Here is a 15,420-nt window from a genome sequence, read left to right as displayed (position 1 = left end):
CAGTAAGTGCAGCCCTGTGAAATAAAACCCCCAATAACATTTTGCTAGAGCATTTGTGCCACAGAGCTCCAAGCACTTTACAAAGGAGGGTAGTCTCATGATCCCCACTGTACAGATAAGTAAACCGAGGCACACAGGGAGGTGTTGCGACTGTGCCCAAAGTCAGTGGCAGAGGTTGGAAGAGAAGCCAGGTCCAATTGACACCCAGTGCAGCATCTTATCCGGACCTGGGGAAGGATGCGCAGACAGGGATCCATCAAGAATTTGGGAGGAGGGCAGTTCTCATGCTCTCAGACCTGCGATAACTTATTCTGTGAAGATGTGGAGGGACCAGAGAGTGAGACTGCGGGCTTTCCCCAACTCTGGGAAGAGCCTGTTTGCACCAGGGAAGTCTGACTCAACTGAAGGAGCCCCAGACACAAAGCTCCTTTTGGCACACCAGACTAGAGTCAAATCCCCACTATGCTGATCGTGTTTCCTTGCCCCACCTGGGGCAACCATCTTGCATCCTCTGAAAGAAGGCTTGCAAAGGGGCAGAAAGAATGGCTGAGGGGCTCGTTAACTTTCCGAGGCTGTAAGGATGTTTTGGCCCAGCCCCAGTCACAGGCCGAGTCCCTCATGCCTCCAGCACGCTCAGTGCCTAAATCTCCTAGGGACGAGAGAGACACTCCCGGTCAGAGAGGAACCGACCCGAGCCCTTGCTCACCGATGTCATTCCATTGCCCTGCATTCCTGGGGTCCAGGTGGGACAGGAGCCCCAGAACCCTGCAGGAAAGGCAGTTCCTCAGCTGGCTGCAGGCTGGTTCAGCCAGAGCTAGGGAAGAAATCCCGCTCACATCCAGCTTGCCTGCTATTTGGATAAGCTGCTGACCCAGCTCTCATAATGCCTGTCTGCTTATGTGCTTGGCTGAATGCTGCTCTCTCGTGGTGGGTCTCCAACAGCTTCGCTGCTGTGGTGATGGAGGCAGCTCTGAGCCTCCACAGTGGGAAAATTGCTTCAAAAATTCCAATTGGCTTTAAAGCCAGTTCTTCTGTTCAAAGGACCTACAGACAATATAGAGCAGGCTCCAGCCAGCCTGGCCTGTTTTTTCTGAAGGGGAACAAAGCCACTGTAAAGGCTCCAGGCCACCTGGAACCAGGTTTACATTATGTCTCCAACCAGTTTTAAAACCAGTTTGAATTTCTGAGATAGTTTCCCACCTATAGACAGGTGCCCTGAGATGACAGAAAAAGAAATGAGCACAGGATGGAGCTGAGAGAGCTGATGGCTAAGGCAAAGGGTTGTGACTCCAGGAGTTGTTCACAGATACTGGTGTTAGAAATTCATTAGGCCTTCGGCTTCCCAGCTCAGCCCAGCCAGCTTGGCTCTTCCAGGAGAATTTACCATTTCACTGGCAAGTGCTGGGATCAAAGCTCCCCTCAGCTATTATTTCCCTCTTGCTCCTCTACAAACGGAATGGATTCCAATCACCGGAGCAAGGTTTCCCTTCTGTGCTCCATTCAGAAAAGTGCTCCAGCCGTGGGGGCGACAATGGGAACAAGAGCTCCAGAATTACCAGAGAGTGGATCAATTACTTCCAGTGGCTGCATCCCACTAATCCCCCCCACGCAGCCCTTGGTGTCTGCAGAAGCCCTAATGACAGATCTAATTCCAAGAGCAGAAGCCTGAGGAATGCAGCATCTCATACACGCGCGCTAACAATTAAACGTGGGGTGGGCAGGGAAAGCCCAGCAAGAATAATTTGCACTTATTATAACATGATCACTCGGAGGAGCCTGCACACACATTCATACCCCTCTGACTGCCCCCCTCATGGGCTATTATAAAGAAAACAAAGGCCCCAAGCCTATGAAAATGAAGCCAGCGGATCACCACAGGAGTCTCTTGCGCCTGGAGACCTGACTGCAATCTTTCAGCCTCCAAGGTTATTGGAGGGGCTTCCTTCTCTCTTGGCAATTCTGCCCCATCTGGGATCCACCCAGGTGGGCGGCTGGCAGGTGATGCCCATCAGGAAGTGGGAGGGATCTCTCCCACCTCCCTGCAGCAGAGAGAGTTTTAATCTGCAAGACAGTTCTTTGAATCATGCCAAAGCAGTGTCCTGGGCCCAGCCCCCGTCTCACAGCTTCTCTTTCCAACTCTCACAAGAAACTAGCAAACCTTACTGCTGAGCAAGCTCCACACTTGCAGGAAAGAGGGGCGGTTGTCAGCAGGTAGGATTGAATCAGGGGCCTCTGGATTTTAGTGTATGAGCCTCTACTGAGTGAGCGAAAAGCCATGGGGCTGTTAGCTAAGGCTATAGAGCAGACTCAATCTCTCTCTAAGTGGTGTCGGGACAGAGCACCACACCCAGGAAGTGTGTGGATTACATCTGCACAAAGGGGCTGGGCGGGGATGCATGTGCTGGAAAGATGCCAGGGTGTTGGAGGATGGATTGAGCTGGCATACAGGGGTGGCAGAGATGAACAGGGTGGCTTGAGCGGGAGTGGACTGACCTGCTGCCTGGTGGGAATGGTTCTCTGCAGCTTCCTTAGGCTTTGGCAGAACTTGAGCTTTTGCTTTTATATTTTCAAAATCAATTCTCTAGCCCTGCTCACTGCAAATTAAAATCCTCTGAACGTGACCTTTCTGATGGAGTCTGCAGACAGCCTGAAACAGCAGTACTGAAAGGGGGTGTGATCTGCCTCCATTCATCACAAGGGTGCTTGATTCTGAAGCCTAATGATGGTTAGCTAAATATCAATATTGTTCACTATTTCCCTGTTGATCATTTTAACATAAGCATCCTCCCTTTGGGAGCAGGGGATGATGATTGGGCAAGGTACCACCATGACTGTTTGTCCCCCAAGGGACCTGCTGCTCAGGGCATTGGCAATCACATATGGAGCCTTCCCAGCTGACTCCGACCAATACGGGCAAACTTGTTACCAGCGGATGGCTGTTTAATAGCATGAAATAAGCTGGTGGCTTTCATTCCAATATCCTCAGATCAAAAGCAGGCACCACTGCACCATGGCCCATCCCCCACTGGGCCTCCCAACAGAAGTCAAGGAGCCTTGGAGAGTAAAATACCCAGATATACTGGCACTAGAAAAGGTTCATAAAAGGGCAACTAAAATGATTAGGGGTTTGGAGAGGGACCCATATGAGGAAAGATTAAAGAGGCTAGGACTCTTCAGCTTGGAAAAGAGGAGACTAAGGGGGGATATGATAGAGGTATATAAAATCATGAGTGATGTGGGGAAAGTGGACAAGGAAAAGTTATTTACTTATTCCCATAATAGAAGAACTAAGGGTTACCAGATGAAATTAATAGGCAGCAGGTTTAAAACAAATACAAGGAAGTTCTTCTTCACGCAGCGCACAGTCAACTTGTGGAACTCCTTACCTGAGGAGGTTGGGAAGGCTGGGACTATAACAGTGTTTAAAAGAACACTGGATAAATTCATGATGTTTAAGTCCATAAATGGCTATTAGCCAGGATGGGTAAGGAATGGTGTCCCTAGCCTCTGTTTGTCAGAGGATGGAGATGGATGGCAGGAGAGAGATCACTTGATCATTGCCTGTTAGGTTCACTCCCTCTGGTGCACCTGGCATTGGCCACTGTCAGTAGACAGATACTGGGCTTGATGGACCTTTGGTCTGACACGGTACGGCCGTTCTTATGTTCTCATGTTCTCATGTTCTCTCAACTTCCTTCCAATTAGGAGAGAGGCAAAATGGTGAGCGCAAAGGGAAGGCCTGAATGTGACAGTGTGCTCTCACTTCCTGCCAGCCAGGACTTGCAGCACATCAAAACCACCTGGAACTATCCCTGGGGCTAATGCTGCAGCATCCCATATAACCTTTCATGTTCCTCCAGGGGGCTGTGTTGTATACTGGGGCGATTTGTGCCCCAGTGGCATGATGTGACATCACAAGTTCCCAATCTTTATGCCATGGTTTACATTACCTGTGCTGGGCCACTCTCCCTCCCCGGCATGCCAGGGGTGGCAGCGCCAGCACCGCAAACTCTGAGAGGCGATGTGAAACCCCCTGTCCAACAACGGGCAGACCAGTTCGCAGTGCTATCAACCCTGGAGGCCTACACAGCTGCAAAGGGCTTAATGACTCTGACGGTACTTGCCTTGTCACCATGTTACACTGGCTAAGCAGCAGTTCCGCAGAAAAGGACTTGGGGATTACAGTGGACGAGAAGCTGGATATGAGTCAGCTGTGTGTCCTTGCTGCCAAGAAGGCTAAAGACATATTGGGCTGCATTAGTAGGAGCATTGCCAGCAGATTGGGGGAAGTGATTATTCCCCTCTATTCAGCCCTGGTCTGGCCACATCTGGAGTATTGTGTCCAGTTTTGGGCCCCCCACTACAGAAAGGAGGTAGACAAATTGGAGAGTCCAGTGAAGGGCAATGAAAATGATCAGGGGATTGGGGCACATGACTAGCAAGGAGAGGCTGAGGGGACTGGGTTTGTTTAGTCTGCAGAGAGAAGAGTGGGGGGGCGGATTTGATAGCAGCCTTCAACTACCTGAAGGGGGGTTCCAAAGAGGATGGAGCTAGGCTGTTCTCAGTGGTGGTAGATGACAGAACAAGAAGCAAGGGTCTCAAGTTGCAGTGGGGGAGGTCTAGGTTGGATATTAGGAAACACTATTTCTCTAGGAGGGTGGTGAAGCACTGGAATGGGTTACCTAGGGAGGTGGTGGAATCTCCTTCCTTAGAGGTTTTCAAGGTCAGACTTGACAAAGCCCTGGCTTAGATGATTTAGTTGGGTAGGTCCTGCTTTGAGCAGGGGGTTGGACCAGATGACCTCCTGAGGTCTCTTCCAACCCTAATCTTCTATGAAATCACATTTGGCCTGGAGCATTGCACTGGTACCTTGCTATGTTACAACCCAGCAATACACGGCATCAGGTGACTCTTTGGTTCCAGGAGCTAACATTGCTAAGCAGGCACCTTACACCAGCGCTTTGAAACAGACAGCAGCAGGCAGTTCCAAAAGAAGAACCGACCCAGGCTTCCTCCTGAAACTCAAACCCACGTCTTGTTTGAGGTCCACAAAAACAACGTTCAATTCACATTTCTTTGTGGGTTTGTTTCCACCACTGCATTCCTATGATTCAGCTGGGATGGAAACACCCAAATCATCATAACAAAAATCCATCTCTGAGCCGAGACCAGGTTGTTTTGGGAATCTACCGGGATCTCCTCTTTGCCAGGACTCAAATCACAGAACTTCAGCAAAGTTAGTGGAGCCCAAAGAATCCCTCAATGCTTTCCCCATTTTCTGTGGGCCAAATGAACTCTTAGTCTCACTCCAGCACCTCCCATAAAGTCACAGCCTGAGATGCAGGCCTGAGAGGAGATGGGAGTGGGGGTGCCCAGGTTTAAGGGTTGCCTCCAGAATCTCAGGACTTTTGAGTGTGGAGGCCACAGGAGACACGGCTACAGTTCCACTGCCATGCAAGTGATGCTACAGAAGGAGGAAAGAACCTCTCCAGGCAGCCACAAAGACAGTTTCTGAGCCCCACTTGTGCCTGGCTTCACTTAGTCAGAAATGTGTAATTGTCCGTTACAAATCATTTCATGTCATCTTTCTCCCACGTGGTGTCAGCCAAGGAGATCATCATGGACATGGACATTCCAGTCTCCCACCAAAGGCAGGTTCTGAGCTACCCCAGGGTTGGATCTGGCCCTTTGGCAATGACAGCAAGCTGAGACAAGCGGTGACAGCCCCAATGGGAACATTAAGAAAAATGTATTTGTAAACCACCGGCTTGTCTGCTGTGTCTGCAGCAGGTCTTGGAATAAGGCACTCTGCAGATCATCCCTGGTCCTGCCTGCCTGGCTCAGGATTGGAGTCCAGTTGCCAAGACTCATGCCCTCTGCGTTGGCTTCATCCAACCTTCCATCATGACGGCACCTTTTATTTAGGCTGCCTTTGCCCTGCTACCGAGGCTCAGGCTGGGCCTAGCCACCCGCTAAGGGGTGGCCAGCTAAGCCTCCAGAGGTGTAGGACCCCTAGAACTGGGCTGCAGGAGGATTCGCAGGGATGGCAGCAAGGGAGTGCCAAGGCTGTGCAAAGTGAACGGCCAGGTGAGCCCTCTCCCTTTAATTGGTGCTAATTGCTTCATTTGTTCGGGTTGGCTGGCAAGATGTCATTGTTGAAAGGCACAGAGGGGAAGGTTTGAGGAGCTAATCCGGCTTTCAGCCGCTAAGCCCTTTGGAGGCGTGTGATGGAGGAGCTCTTTCAGGGCCCTTCACAGAGGGCACAAAGCCTGAGAGGGGAAAGGGAGGCAAAGGGGATGAAGTCGACAGGAAAAACTTTCACACGGCAGCTCTGCTAAGCCGCCTTTGTGTGTGTGGCGGGCTTGTCAGGGACATCTTAAAGGGCCAGCGCTTCTCTCCCTCCTCCTCCTGGCTTTTCTTTTCTCTATCTTTTCAGTTCCATCTGCCAAAGGACTGACCCCAATGGTGGCGGGGGGCGGGAAGAAGGAGCAATCTCCTCGGATATTTCTGGAAGGGATGGCGAACATTACCTGCCTGTGAGGAACCTCTTCAGCCTCCTCTCTCCTGGGGAGGTCAGGGGATACTCTGCTGTCTCAAGCATGGACATGGATGGTCAAGGACCAGCCAAGGAGCTCAATGATGCAATCAGAACCCAGAGGTGAAGGTGGGGGTGGGGTAGGGGGTGTACCTCAGGGGGTTCAGAGTTTGGGTTTGGAAAACATCCTCAAAACCCAGATCCTGATCTGAATCCCTCAGCCCCCGAGTCTCTTCTAACTTAACAATCCGCTTTACACTGGCTCCAGTGGAGTTACTCTGGACATATACTAGATAGAATAGATTGCTAGAGCCAGGGTGACTAGCAGAAGCTATTCTTAAGCTTGCATAGTTATTCTCATTTTATTATTCTCTTTTCAGGTCATGATTTTCCTAAAGTTTCACTGTTCAGTCCAGAATTGACCAGATTTGGCTTCGTTTGCTTGCTTGTTTGAGCAAAACTGATTCAACCAGCTTTGAGGCTGAGGGGTGGGGGGGGGAACACACTAGCCTACACATTTTCAAAACAGCAACTAACTCTGTTCTTGGGAGCCCAGCTTTAGCCACTGACCCACAAACCATAATAAAAGTACTCTTGCAATATTGTTTTGAACAGGAAGTGGGGCTCTGGCACATATAAACAATAAATTAAATATAAAAAAACCTAACAAGCTTCTCCAATGTCCTCTAGACACATTCATTAGCCTCCCAAGTGGCTGCAAATTATATGTTTTCTCCTCCTCCTTTCCCTCTGGTTCCCCTATGAGACTGAGACTTCAATTCTGATTTCACTTACACCAGAGTTACACTGAAGTAATCCAATTTATTACACTTGAGTAACTCCTCATTTATACCTAGTGTAAGTGAGAGCAGCATCAGGCCCTGATCAATTTTTAATTGTGTTGTAAAGTGCTGTGCTTGACATTTATGGCATCATTCGAGTAATAAATCGTAACAATAACTTCCCAGGGTACTTTGGTGCTTTTGCATCTGGCTGATTCATGGAAGATGCAAAGACACCTACGAGAATGAAGCATAATAAAGGAGGGGGGAATGAGTTACTTAAGCTTTTCCAAACCTCTAAAAAAGTTGAGGTTTGTTATGAATTTTAGGTGCAGCTCTAGTAGGTGTGATGGCGGAGGGGATTTTTAATCTATCCAGCCCAAAGCAGCTGCTCTCTAGGAGAACCCAAGCGCTGTGCTCAGTAAGAGAGTACTTGCTCTCAGAAGCAGAACTCTGGGCCAAAGTTATCCCTGGTGTAACTCCACTGGCCACTCTGGAGAGGCACTGTTGATGAGTGTGAGCTAGGGGATGGCTACAGTGCAATCGCGTGGCTTTGATCAAGCTGGCTCAAATAACAATAGCAGTGAAGCCCTGGGCAATAAAGCGGCAGCGTGAGTACATACCCAGAGTCCCAGCCAGCCTTGTGCAGCCCTCGCTGCCTCAGCTTCCCTGCTATTAGTACCCACACTAGCTAGATCAATGCTAGCTCAGGTCTATCTGTATGTGCTGCAGTGTAGACATACCCATAGACAGACAGACATTCATCCCTGGCATTGCTCCATTGATCATTCTGGAGATACCACGTTGATGAGCGTGATTTAGACAGACAGAATGCTGTCTGAGTACATCTGCCCCTGCTTCTCTGCACATGCTCCCAGATCTGATTGTGGTGGGCGAGGAAGAGGAGCAATCTCTTACCTAGACACTCGTTGGCCTCCCTGGCGTTGGCCCTCTGCCACGGGCGGTCATAATGGAAGGGTTTGCAGCGGTCGCATTCGGGGCCCTCGGTGTTGTGCTTGCAGTCACACACCAGCTTGCCCTCCTTGTCCTTCATGCAGCGGGAGGCGTGCCCATTGCACTTGCACCGCCCCCCGACCTGGAACTCACCCACGGCATAGTAGTATGAAGACGAGCCGGTCCCGCCATCGTCCTCCTCATTGTCCCGGCCCCCCAACTCCCGGAACAAATGGGGGCGGCTGAAAACGACCCGGATGTCAGTAGCTGTCACCCAGTCCTGGAGCACTGGGCTGTTGTCGAAGTCTTGGGCGGAGGGCCGTCCGTCCAGCGTGCTGAAGGCAATGAGGCCCCCAGTGAGCAGGTACAGATCTGTGTGGCCATCGGTGCACAGTGCCTCCTGCTCATTTTGCTTGGTGACGGTGGCTTTGTTGGGCTTGCCGTAGATCTTCCGGCACTGGGAGGAGTAGTACTGGTAAGGCACCCAGGTCTTGCCATAATCCATAGATTTTAAAATGGCCGCTGACTCAGGTCGGGCCGAGCAGAACTGCAGGCTGACATAAATCACCTCAAACTTCTTGGCCAGGGAGAGGGTGAGCGTGATGTTCTGAGGGGAAAGGTGCAGGCTCTCGGAGCGCCAGCATGTCATGTTGGAGGCAGTGTTGAGGTCCGTGAGGTAAGATGCCGGGTGGGCTTTGCGGGGGTCTGAGGCGTCGCAGTGGCGAGTGGGAGGCTTCCCACACGTGCTGGAGGCCTGCACTTCCTTCCCAAAGGCAGCATTGACAAACTCGGGGATGCAGCGCCGGGGGGCGCTGTTCTCATCGTAGCAAGGGTCAGATGCAGTTTGCTGCACTACAAAGGGGTTGATTGTCTGGGACAGGCCGAACACACAGGCGGTAAGCAGCAGCCGTAAGAGGTGCAAGAGATCCATCCTCGCCGGACAAGCTCTTTCCAAGACACACAAGCCAAATCCTCCCTAAACATAAAGCAAAGGAGCAGTGAATCACACATTCCAACCCCCAAGGTCTGAGCTCCCTTTTGGCAGGTAGAAACGCAGAGGCCAAACCAGTGTTTGGAGGCTGGCTGGGGGTTATGCCGGTGTCAGATGGCAGAGAACAGCCAGAGTTGATTGATTGGCTATTGCCAGAGCTGGCGAGCATGCAAAGGTCTGAGTCTGATGACATCTCTCCTCTGGGTGCCTTTCTCCCACATTGTAACCACGGAAAGCGGCCAGATCTCGTTTAGATGGCAAGGGGGCAGGGTTCTCAGTAACACTTCATTTATGATTATTTCCCTGCTCCATAAAATAGCTTGACAGACAGCTGGACAGATAGCATATGGGCCTGTGGGTTAAGGGAGGAAGGGTGGCCTTATAGTGCAGACAATGGGCTGGGAGTCAGACAGCTTTGGTTCTTTTCCTGGCGCTGTTACAAACTAGCTCTCTGACCTCGGCCAAGTCACATAATCTGTCTGTGCCTAGGCTCCCATTAGTAAAGTGGAAGTCAGAATATTCCCCTCCTTTCCGGTGGCACAGTGAGACTGGTGTTTCTAAGGCACTCGGAGAGCCTCCTCTAGAAGGTGCAAAAAAATTGCAAAGTATCAGTAAGAGAAGAAAACAGTGAGTAACTGCCAGCACTACCCAATATATTAACTTTGGTGACACTTGTGCACTTTGTCATACCAGTAAAGTCATTAACACTGAAGCTAATCATACATTCAGAGCTGCTAAAGGTAGGATCACAGGCCCAGGTCTTCAAAGATCAATGGGAATTAGGTGCTTATATACTTTCAAGACTCTTGGCCATTGTGCTCTAGGAAAGGGCTCTCACTAACTGGGCACTGGGCACCTGGAAACCTGGATTCTATTCCCAACTCTGCCATTGACCTGCTTTCAGACCTTGGCCAATCACTTACCCCTCTCCTGGCCTCAGTTTCTCCATCTGTAAAATGGGGATAAGGATACTGCCTTCCTTTAAGGCACTTTGAGAGCTATGTGTGAAAAGCTGTGCATAAGAGCTAAGCCTGATTATTATTAATCACTCTGTTGTTACCTTCACCACTGTAGTGTCTGAGCACCTGCAATCTATGCTAAGCGCCTCTGACAACATGCAGGGATTCTGTCGTTCTGTGTTTTGGCCACACTTGTACAGCTAGCCAACAAAACCAGTTTGCATTGCACTGAGAGTCAGTGAAAGCCTAAGAATTCCCAGTGAGGAAGCAGCTCATGCTACACTGGAGTGTCCAGATTCCGGTGGGGTGCATCAGCCCAGGTTGCTTTCCTGACCCCAATTCAATGCTCCCCTAGCATTTCCTCACTGTCCATTCACGCTGCTCTGCTCCCATTCCCTTCTGTGCCAGTGTCAATCTTTCAATTACTCCAGAACCTCTGATGTCCTTCTCCCCCCTGCCCCCACCCTGCCCCCCTGGACAATGTGCTCCTGCCAGAGGCAGGGTGAGAATGCAGGGATTTAATTAGCTCCTAATGCCCCCAGGAGGGGAGCCAGCCAGCTTCCAAACTCTGTGTCCCACATCAAAGTCAGAGGGGGAGGTGTGAACACACCAGGGCTAAGTAGAGCCTACTGGGCAGCCATTCTCTGAGAGAACAGGGCCTGTCCCACCCATTGCAAAGCCAGGGCCAGAGTTTATTCTCTGAATGGGAGGTTAATCAAGCAATTTCCTTTCCTCTTCCCTCATCCTGCTGTTGGCTCTCCTGATAGTCACCCATCCTGGGGGTTCGGGGGGAGATGTCTTCATGAGAAACCTTTGTGAATATAATGGAATGTCAATTGGGGGTGATATTGTGTCGCATTTTTACACTAGTAAAAGCTTTTTCTGCAAGACCTACATGCAGTGAGTCCAGAAAAGAGTGAGTTTGCTGGGTTAGCTTATTTCACTGGGGACCTAGTAGAATAGAGTGACCAGACAGCAAGTGTGAAAAATCAGGACAGGGGGTGGAGAGTAATAGGAGCCTATATAAGAAAAAGACTCAAAAATTGGGACTGTCCCTATAAAATCAGGACATCTGGTCACCCTATAGAGCTGTGCTGGCAAAAGCACAATTGTGCCAGTAGAAGTTATGCCTCCATTAGGAGGGTTTGCTGGTGTAGCTACCCTGGCAATCTTTTTCTGTCTGGCTTTGGTTCTTCTGTGCCCTCCATATCTATCTACCGGTACTTATCTAGTCACATCACTGCAGTGATCTGAGTGCCTCAGCATCATAACGTATTTCTCCTCACAGCCCCCCGAAGAGGTAGGGACTATAGATGAGGCCTTAGTGAAGCAGCGATTGTGGAGTGCACAGACTGGGGAGAACCCACTACAGCAGGGGCAGCCCAGCTTCTGATGCACGACTCCTCGCACCACGTGACGCTAATGCCAGGATCCCTTTCTCTATCACAGTCAAGCTTAGCCACGTGCTGGGCTTGTTTTTAGTGTGGCAGGTTGACTCTAGGCTTGGAAACTTCAGCTAAAATCTCCCATTGGTGCTAACCCTGGGGCAGTTCCATGTTAGCAATGGTGGGAGCCCTACTGTAGACAGGCTACAAGCCTCTGTCTGTGTTTTAAGCCCTATGGATATACCTATACTGCAAAGAAAAATGCCCAGTGCTGAGTCTCAGAGCCTAGATCAATTGACTTGGGCTTCCAGGCTCAGGCTGTGGGGTTAAAAACAGCTGTGCAGGTATTCCGGGTTTGAGGGAGCATGAAGGGGAGGAAAATATCAGTGAACGTGGCAGGGTGGGGACAGAAGAGTCATGCAAATTGTGACATGGATGAACATGCTTGACATATAGCAACCGTTATGTGTGAGTCTGCCTGTGAGCATGTAGAAAATTAAATCCCATGCTTGGGTGAGCAGGATAGTGAAAATGTCTTATGTGATGTCACAGAAATGACACGCATGCTCATCTAGCTCTCACCTTTGCCATCAGTGGCCAAACTGAGCCACGGGAAGCAATGGTGGGAAATTTAAGCAGAAACTTTCTATTGTACAGGAGGCCTGTGAAAGAGAAACTTTCAACACATATAAAGGGTGAGCTTGCCCACTCTAAGATCTACAGGAAACCATGGATGGCTAGATTGGCCGGCAGTTCAGGACAGGTGATTTGGTTTATTTTACATTTCAGACAAGTGGGAATGACCAGGAACCATGGAGTTATGCATGTAGCTAATCTGTGTAACCACTGGATCTTACCTTCATCCTAAATCTCCCTCCCCACTCCCCAACTTTTGTTTAGTATGTTCATCTTGTTTCACTCTAGGTTTAATTTCTTCCATGCTGGAGCCATGTCTGCCTGTGTACAAACATACAGCACCTAGCACTATGGGACCCTGAGCCTGATGGAGGCTTTTGGGACCTACCTCAATACAGGCAATATATAATAGTGCTAACAGTGACCTGACAAAACAGTGCAACAGGGCATGAAAAATAGGGCTGTGGTGCAGTGATACTTCATAGACTTTATGCTCAGTGCATATCAACCAATGCTCTGTCATTCCTGCTGCTGTGGCTGCCTAGGATCCCCACTGCATTCTCTGTTACTTCAAGGTCACTGGGGCTGCTGTCCAGAACCAACAGAACATTTTCTGTTACCCTGAGGTTCCTGGACAGGGTCAGAGGTGGCAGATGAAACTGGGAGGGGAGACTGGATGAAAAGAAAGCCAACAAAAGCATCTGCCAAGTTGAAAAGGACAAAAATCCATTGGAATCAAATGTTCCAGCTTCTAAAAGACGAGTATGAACAACGGGCCAACTTCTACTCTTGGTTATACCAGTGCAGATGTACAGTAACTCCACTAGCTTAATGGAGTTATTCTGGATTTACATCCACACAGCTGAGATCAGCATCTGGTATAAGTAGAAATGAAATGGGAGAGAGAGAAATCTCAGTCCTCAGAGATAGATTCTTCCACCCCACATCCTAGAATAACCATGTAACAAGACATCTTGACTTTGTATCATTCCACTAGGACATTGCAACATCCCCCTGTTATGGCTTGAAGATGTGCTATTGGCTTTGAAGATGCAGCAAGAAGCGTTTAAACTCTCAGTGGCCCTGTCAAAACTGTGACTGTCTTAAGAAATAGCAGGACAAGCAACCATGCCACATCCTCAGTTCTGGAAAGACAGCCCTGCCCCAGGGAGCTGATGTTTGCTTCTGCCAAACTTAGGCTCTTTCCTCTTAAAAGGAGTTTCAGGAAAACAGAGATGCCAGTTGTGATAAATGAGATGGGGGATTTTGTGGACACCCAGCCAGCCAGTTGGCTATGGAATCCCTCTTGGTGGTGGTTCTCTGCTTGCTTTATCTGTAAAGAGTTAACAAAGTCCCCCAGGTAAAGGAAAGTGACTTGGTACCTGACCAGAAGAGCCAGTGGGAAGGCTGGAACTTTTTAAAATGGGGGGGGAAATTTTTCTTTTGTCTCTCTTGTGGTTCTCTGGGAAGGAGGAGCAGTTATGCTATGAGAAGCTTTAAGCCAGGTATGACCATAAATCATCAGATCATACCTAGAACTACTTATTTGGAACCACCAAATGGGTAAGTAGATCAGAAATGTTTAGAAAGATGCGATTAGGTTTATTTCTGTTTATTTCTTATGGCTGGTGGACTCCTCTGTACTAACCCCAGATGTTTTTTGTTTTGCTTGTAACCTTTAAGGTGGACCTCAAGAAGGTTATTCTTGATGTTTAAATTTTGTAAGTGTTTTTTTTAAATCTAGCAAAAGCCTAAGTTCCAGATGTATTTTCTTTCTTTCTGTTTTTAATAAAATTTACCATTTTTAAAAACAGGATTAGGATTTTTGGTGTCCTAAGAGGTTTGTGCACATGTTAAATTAGCTGGTGGCAACAGCTAATTTCCTTTGTTTTTCTTTCTCAGCTCTTCCTTGGAGGGAGGGTAAAACAGTTTGAGGGTACTCCACACCAAGGAATTCCCAAGTGCGCCTTTCTGGTTTCAATGGGGTTTTTTGCATTTGGGTGGTGGCAGCATCTACCCATCCAAGGTCAGAAAGAAACTGTAACCTTGAGAGTTTAATACAAGCCTGGAGTAGCCAGTATTAATTTTTTAAATCCTTGCGATCCCCCACCTTCTGCCCTACAAAATGCCAGAATGGGGAAACAGTGCTGCTCTCACCCTGCAAGCCAGGTCAGAGTATTTATTCAGAACAGTAGGAACTGCTACTTTGCAGAATTTTTCTTTCTGCAGATACACCAAGCACAGGTCAGGACAGTCTTCCCAGCAGGCACTTGGCTGGATGGGTCGCACTCTCCACTGACCAATCCTGGAGCATGCATGTAGGGGAAGCAAAATCACTTTCTTCCATATTTTGTGTTTTTTGTAGTTTTTAAATATTGTAATTTTATTAGCGATGTAGAAAAGATTTCCCTATATCCTTCCCCCATCCCTGTGTAAACCACTGCACAGCCGGTCCAGGCTTGTCACTTCCTTCTGAAGAATCAAGTATTGGAGGCATCATACTCGATGCTCAAACTCTGATCCAATACGGCAAACCTTACATTGCTAAGGCTCAGACTTCACCTCCTTTCACCTTCTCCTGGACACCACTCCTGACACTCACTCCCACTGAAGAAGGGAGCGAGGCTGAGGACCAAGTTAACATGATCTGGGAGTTTTGCCTTTAAAGAACGGAGCCGGCCCTTTGGAAGGAAGCTTGCTCTTTTCCTAATGCCAAAACCACTAACGGGTTGGGAAGCTCCTCCCGTCCCAGCCAAGACACAGCCATGCATCTGACTACTTTGGAACAGCAGAGCTGGCACTGGACTCCTCACAACTCCAGCCAACAGGAGGAGAGAGGCAGGGAAAGGGGGTTCCAATACGTCACTCGGGATCCCCTCAGACTAATCCCTGGACTTGCCACCTATGTGGTATCTATTTTCAGCAGAAATCCATGTCGGAAGAGAAGGAGCAATTTGCTATGTAAACACTGGGGCCTTCCCATACAATAAGACTCGGCACTTCTATGGGACCTTCCCTGTGAGGATCTCACAGCACTTCAAACATTACTGAATGTAGCCTGAGACAGCTAAGTGTTGTTACCCCGATCTACAGGTTTGGAAGCTGAGGCACCGAAAGATCAAGAATCTGGTTGGCCTCTTCTTGGCATGCAACTCTGCACCCAAATTAACCGAAGGTA

General features: G+C 49.1%; 1 protein-coding gene across 1 annotated transcript in view; it reads right to left on the bottom strand.

The window, feature by feature from the left end:
* The window catches only part of NTN3 (netrin 3), a 95,967-nt gene that overhangs the window by 64,208 nt on the left and 16,339 nt on the right, over nucleotides 1-15,420 (bottom strand). Inside the window, exon 2 of the mRNA XM_050968237.1 lies at nucleotides 8,236-9,247. Within this exon, the coding sequence (XP_050824194.1) occupies nucleotides 8,236-9,202 (967 nt within the window). The 5' untranslated portion in view covers nucleotides 9,203-9,247. The remainder of the gene's footprint in view (nucleotides 1-8,235; nucleotides 9,248-15,420) is intronic.

This window comes from Gopherus flavomarginatus, chromosome 9 (genome assembly GCF_025201925.1).
Source record: "Gopherus flavomarginatus isolate rGopFla2 chromosome 9, rGopFla2.mat.asm, whole genome shotgun sequence".
Classification (NCBI taxonomy): domain Eukaryota; kingdom Metazoa; phylum Chordata; order Testudines; family Testudinidae; genus Gopherus; species Gopherus flavomarginatus.
The sequence above is the reverse complement of the archived record's forward strand: the minus strand, read 5'-3'. Positions and strand labels throughout refer to the sequence as shown.